The 4,556-nt window shown below is 32.0% G+C and overlaps 1 protein-coding gene across 1 annotated transcript; it reads right to left on the reverse strand.

Moving 5' to 3' along the window:
• Window positions 1–1,391: 1,391 nt before the first annotated feature.
• On the reverse strand, window positions 1,392–1,987 carry LOC142556441 (glutaredoxin-C11-like). The gene has a single exon (XM_075667900.1). The coding sequence runs from the start codon at window positions 1,919–1,921 to the stop codon at window positions 1,613–1,615; it is 309 nt and encodes a 102-aa protein (XP_075524015.1). The 5' UTR covers window positions 1,922–1,987; the 3' UTR covers window positions 1,392–1,612.
• Between the last annotated feature and the right edge of the window lie 2,569 nt (window positions 1,988–4,556).

Below are 4,556 nucleotides of genomic sequence, written 5' to 3' on the forward strand. Positions count from 1 at the left end.
ATGCCCAGAAAAAAATGTTTTAAAATTTAGAGCAATGAGCTTCGTTTCCGATTAGTTTAGATTACTGTTACGTTTTTAACCTTCTATGAGGTGGGGAAAGTTGTTGGTGGATATATATCCTAGTATACATTAATTACAATACCATCAAACATATAAAATAGAGTGTCAGAGGTGCAATAATTGTCTCAGCTAGGAGAACGATTGAAATGTGACATTTGAATTATGACACAATTTAAAAGATTTGAGTTATATCATTACAACTAACTATAGCTCTGAGTAAAGCATGCCGACGACAAACATTTAGGCACCGTTTGAAGTTGAAAGATAGAATAATAATATGCAGATAGATAATCTAGCATAATAAAAAATAAATAAATAATGATAATGAATATAATATTTGATTTGATTGATTAAATATGAGATAAGATGATAAATTATCATTTTGTCATTTTAATAATTAATAAAAAATTAATAATAGTATTTATCAAAGATAATATTATAATTTAAATTCAATAATTTGATTGACGTAAGATAAATAATTAGCAGATAGATAAATAATATGATAAAGTAGACATAAGATTGAATAAGATAAATTATCAACGGATTAATTATGTGAGACTTAAAACTGTCTCTTATTGTTTAGCCTTCATCCAATTTTCAGAATCTATGCAAACTTGCTCTTATAACCACAAACTTACCTCTCATCAATGGTTTAGAGATACTCAATTTCTTGCCCAATTTGTGTGATCTTGCTTACATTATAAAGCATAACCCGTAAAATATTTCTCCATTTTTCCAATAGGTATATGAATTGTTCGTCGTAAGTCGTAACATTAACCAGTTGGAATAATGTAACTTTCGAGCAAGACGAGATTGTTGTATTTTATCGAATGTTTGACTAGTAATATTGTTGCATTAAGGTATCATATCGGAGAGACAAACATTGTAAAAATTTGTCTGCAGATTCTTCCAATTGTTCGAGTATAACTTCTCACGATCGATATTTAATATTCTTCCCTAAGGAAAGGCTTTCGGCTCACGGTGAATCTTGGGTGGCCAAGTAGGGCCAATCACATTTTGATATTCCCATAAAGAAAGAAACAATTTTTTTTTATTTCATTCTACAGTGTAAATCTCTTGTGAGATGGTTTCACGAATTTTTATCTGTGAAACGGACCAACCCTACCGATATTTACAATAAAAAGTAATACTCTTAGCATAAAAAGTAATAATTTTTCAAGGATGACTCAAACAAGAGATCCGTCGATACGTATAACATTTCTCTATAATTATTTATCAGAGCGAGCAACCAAAAAACTAAATTAATCTAAAATGCATGTAGACTAGAATATCATCAACAAATTAAATAGTTGCAATATTGAATCTAAAAACCCAAACAAAGTTGAAGAAGTGTACCAAAGAAAGTTGGAAATTGTCATTTTAGATAATTCTAATAAGTTTCAAACAAAAATCAAATGTAAAACATGCATGGGGCACATTCATTTTCACCAAGTCACAATCTTTAGCAAAAGTCTCTAAAAATAGACTCGAGCCAAGAAAACATTCCAACAATATTTAAGCAAATTTTCTAGTGGTCAATCAGCTCCCAAGTCTAAAACCAGATGGCCTTAGCATTAATCAACATTTTCTTTAGAGATCCATCAACATGGAGGGAGATGACATCTTTGGTCGAACCGACAAATTGTCCGCCGATAAACACAGAAGGGACAATTGGGTTGCAGCCTAATACTCTCAAGGCCAACTCCATCTCCCTCCCGTTTTCATCTTGATCGAGCTCGTGTATTGCTGGGCTCGCGCCTAAATCATAGAACAAAGCTTTGGTACTGTGACACATGCAACAAGAGCTCTTCGTGAAGATGACAGCAGCTTTCTGGGAAGCTAAATCCCTTATTCTGTCCATAAGTTTCCAAGACTTCTGCCAAAACAAGAGTTGGTTTGAATTTTGAGGGTGTGTTGTTTGTGTGTAATGCCCTTATTTATAGAGGGCAGTTGACAGTTTTGGATCATGTTTGTGCATCTTCATTGAAAATGATACTTGTTTCAGATAAAGATAAATAAAGGGATATAACGTCAAGAGAATCAACTCCCAAGTCATTCTACTCGAATTTTTTTTTTTTCCGATATTTTTAGTACATAAAATTTTGTCTGATAACTCGGAGCTCTATTTGTTAATATTAGCTCAACTATGATTTAAAAAATTCTAGCTCGGGTAAAAATGAAAACCTGGCTCCGCCACTGCCTATAGTGTGGGTCATAGCCCATCTTAGAATCTCAATAACCAGCTTTCACATGATTATTCGAAAGCAGCAAGCATGATTATTGATATTATTATTATTATGATTAAAACCCACATGTAAAAGACTACTCTTATTAGTCACTATAACGTCTCGAATAGGCAATATAAATTATAATATTGGTATTTAGCTATGCTACATCGAGAGATTTAGACATTGGATGAGGTAGATCGTGTAATATCTTTTTCCAATCTAATAGATGAGATTCACCAAGAGTAAGGGAGTGTTTGTCAGAGGTTATACTTATTTTGAAGTGATTCTTTTCGAGATTATAATGAAGTCAATGAGAAGGAAAATTAGTGAATGTTCGGAAATAAAGATCCAAAGTTATTACAAGTTAAAGTTTGAGAGTCTGGAGAAAAATTACTTTCAGGTTTAATTTTTAGTTAAATAGCAACAATATCCTTATATAACCTATATAACACTTGTCTATTTTAATTAGAGTAGGTCTTTTGTGAGACGATCTCACGAATCTTTATCTGTGAAACGGGTTAATCCTACCGATATTCACGATAAAAAATTATACTCTCAGCATAAAAAGTAATACTTTTTCATGGATGACCCAAATAAGAGACCTATCTCACAAAATACGACCTGTGATATCGTCTCACACAAGTTTTTACCTTTTAATTATCTAAATTTTTGTACTCACACTATCAAGATAATTATTATTTTGTTTTGAATATTTCATATTAAAAATAATTTATTTTTTATAACATGAATGCTTGAAAATTTATATAAGAATAATACAAATAAAAAAAGGGACAAAATTTGTATAAATGCATAAAAGATGTAAAAAAAAATTCTGTAAATAAAAAATATAAAAAGATGTAAAATATTTTCAGAAGGGGGTGTGAATCCGAGAGAAAAGTAAATAACAAATAATTAAGGATAATTGTAGAATATGATCAGTTTTTTAAGAATATAAATGTCAAATTATAATTTTAAACCATTAACAAAAACAAAAGCAAAAAATAAAAATAAAATAAAAAATCACAATCTTATTTCTAGTTTTTGGTTAAAAATTTCGGAAGTTAAAAACATAAGTGATATTCACAAACACCTCAAAACACTTCCATTTAACTAGAATCCAGTGCTTTCTATAAGCGCTCCAAAAATCTCCTAGCGTAGCATCTCCTTTCCCAAAAAATCGCACATCTTTTGAAAAGGCGATGTTCATGACGATCTATCCTCTCAAAGGAAAGCCGCTTCTTCCATTGTGTCACATCAATATTATGCCATAGCCCCGAAAGATAAGCAAAATACTAAAGGTGGACAACCTTCCTAGCACATTAGCCTATCCATATTTTCTTATGATAGAAACTTGAGATTACAGCTAACTCACGTCTGTTTATGGGAAAGTTCCCACAAGATTTTTAATGAACATGTCTTGCTTTTTGGCTTGTGCAGCAGCCTAAGTAACAAGTCTTGCTCGCACGCATGTGACTCGTATAACCTGTGCAGCGACGATTTGTGCTGGTTGACATCTAGTTTCCGTACATTCGAATCATTATCACAACTAGATTTTAGATGGAAAAAGAAGATGATAATTTTGAATGTGTGCAAGGGGCAGAAAGTTTGGGATATATATTCGGTATTCCTTAGTTTTATGGGAGAAATTCTATCTTTTGTAAACCAATGTTATCATGCCAACGTACTTAGTGTAGCACCAACCAGTTACATCAGAATCAGTAAAGTTCACCCAAAAATAAAATATTTTAAGTGCAAATGAAAATCGAAGATTCAGCAGTGTATATAAATTAGGATTTAACACACAGATGGTACTGCAATTTGAGTGTTTGCTACTTTATTCTTCTTCTGGTTTGAGTTGTTGGATGGATTCTTGGCTGATGTGTAAAAACTATCACGATAAGAACTTATCCAATGCATTGCAACTTTAGAATCTGACTCATGGATCATACCTTTTGCATCATATCCCGGTAAAAAAGAAACAAGAAATCTGAGCTAAAACAAAAACATTCTCAAGTCAATGCTTCTTAATTATATTAGTCATGCAGCAAAGCAGAAAGAAAATAGCTGATAAAGTGATGATAACTATACCACAAGCTTTTGTAGTGATGACAATGTCATAGAAGATGAAATTGACACAGCTATATATCTTTTGTCTCGAGGGCGCTGGAGCGGACTCGATGGGGGCATGTAAGAGCTTGTCTTATCAACTAAAAAACACCTGTAGATTAATGCCATTTTTGTAAAAAAATCAAATGCACCCCCAAAAAT

The sequence above is a fragment of the Primulina tabacum genome, chromosome 9 (genome assembly GCF_025594145.1).
Source record: "Primulina tabacum isolate GXHZ01 chromosome 9, ASM2559414v2, whole genome shotgun sequence".
Classification (NCBI taxonomy): domain Eukaryota; kingdom Viridiplantae; phylum Streptophyta; class Magnoliopsida; order Lamiales; family Gesneriaceae; genus Primulina; species Primulina tabacum.

What these genes read in the sequence shown, in the direction of transcription:
- LOC142556441 (XM_075667900.1), bottom strand. Translation starts at nt 1,921, where the DNA reads ATGGACAGAATAAGGGATTTAGCTTCCCAGAAAGCTGCTGTCATCTTC.